The sequence below is a fragment of the Acyrthosiphon pisum genome, unplaced genomic scaffold (assembly GCF_005508785.2).
Source record: "Acyrthosiphon pisum isolate AL4f unplaced genomic scaffold, pea_aphid_22Mar2018_4r6ur Scaffold_11227;HRSCAF=11843, whole genome shotgun sequence".
Taxonomy (NCBI): Eukaryota; Metazoa; Arthropoda; class Insecta; order Hemiptera; family Aphididae; genus Acyrthosiphon; species Acyrthosiphon pisum.
In genome coordinates this window covers 1-1192 of record NW_021759586.1, presented here as the reverse complement: position 1 = coordinate 1192, position 1192 = coordinate 1, and the positions used below count along the sequence as shown (strand labels likewise).

The 1192-nt window shown below is 27.2% G+C and overlaps 1 protein-coding gene across 1 annotated transcript; it reads right to left on the bottom strand.

Moving 5' to 3' along the window:
• Positions 1 to 53: 53 nt before the first annotated feature.
• On the bottom strand, positions 54 to 713 carry LOC100575553 (chymotrypsin-like elastase family member 2A). The gene is made up of 2 exons (XM_003248785.4): positions 462 to 713; positions 54 to 392 (listed from the first exon to the last, which is right to left on the bottom strand). Exons 1-2 carry the CDS (start codon positions 508 to 510, stop codon positions 100 to 102), a joined length of 342 nt encoding a protein of 113 aa, XP_003248833.3. The 5' UTR covers positions 511 to 713; the 3' UTR covers positions 54 to 99.
• Between the last annotated feature and the right edge of the window lie 479 nt (positions 714 to 1192).

The window sequence follows — 1192 nt, the reverse complement described above, 5'->3', positions numbered from 1 at the left end:
TATACGATGTAAACTAACAAGATTTTCCATCATAAAAATTTTTATTTTAATATTCATATTAATTTAAAATAAAAGTCAAGATATTACACAATAATACTGTTAATATAATATGCAATAAGTAATGATGTGGCTTAAGCAAATTCCCAGAACTTCGTTTTTTTTTTTTTTTGATCCCATTATCTCCTTTAACCATTTTTCATAATAATTAATGAACATATAAACCGACTGTGTGGCATTATAGTTACAGTCTTGGTTCAATCCGATTAAGGGATACCCATGACTGCATACTCCATATTGCAAATTGTTGCAAATCATCGGACCTCCACTGTCGCCTTGACAAGGCTTTGACTTACCGAACGGCACTACACATAACCGTTGATGCCATAACGATTCTTAAATCATAGGAATATTTGATATATTTATATAAGTAATTATATTATATACAACAATATTATCTGTACCAATTCCGTTTATACAAGTAGTTTCATCATGTATGATATCATTGGTCATTGTATATCCTGTGTCACCATTTCGTTTTTTGTTTCCAGTCAAACCAAATCCAATCAATGTACAATTCAACTTGTTACCATTTCTAAAATCTTTAGGAGATCCACCAATTTTCGAAAATTTCTTGATATTCGGGAATGCTCCTTTTTCTAACTAAATTAAAATTTAAGTATATCTATAAATTATAATATATATCAATACTGAAATCTACGAAAATGTATGAAGTACTTAGGTTAGGTTAGATTAGGTTAGTTTAAGATATTTTATAATAAACTAAAAAACTATATAGTGTGTTATTATGGATTATATTCAATAAATATACAATTTGTGATAAATTAAAATTACCTATATAATAATAATTATTTTATTTCACGAACAAGAATAAAAATCTGACTATATTTATATAGCAGTTACTTATTCCTACAAATATATTATTACAAATGAGGAGTTCGAGCATAGGTGTAACTATATTAGTTTTGGTTAGTAGTGGGTTGAGAGTATAAACAATTACAGAGTACACACTTATGAATCATTATAACTAGGGCTGGGATTTTGATGCAAAGGCATCTTTTTTCTGATGTTTTGAAACGTTGATCCGTAAGTATAAAATGTGTTTTGGGTGATACTGATTATTTTAAAGTATTTATTATTTTGCATTTTTTGACAAAATTAACCTTAAATGCAT

Coding starts and splice junctions, on each gene's coding strand:
- LOC100575553 (XM_003248785.4), bottom strand. CDS start 510: ATGACCAATGATATCATACATGATGAAACTACTTGTATAAACGGAATT. Junction 393..461: donor TACTTGTATAAACGGAATTG/GTACAGATAATA, acceptor CTATGATTTAAG/AATCGTTATGGCATCAACGG.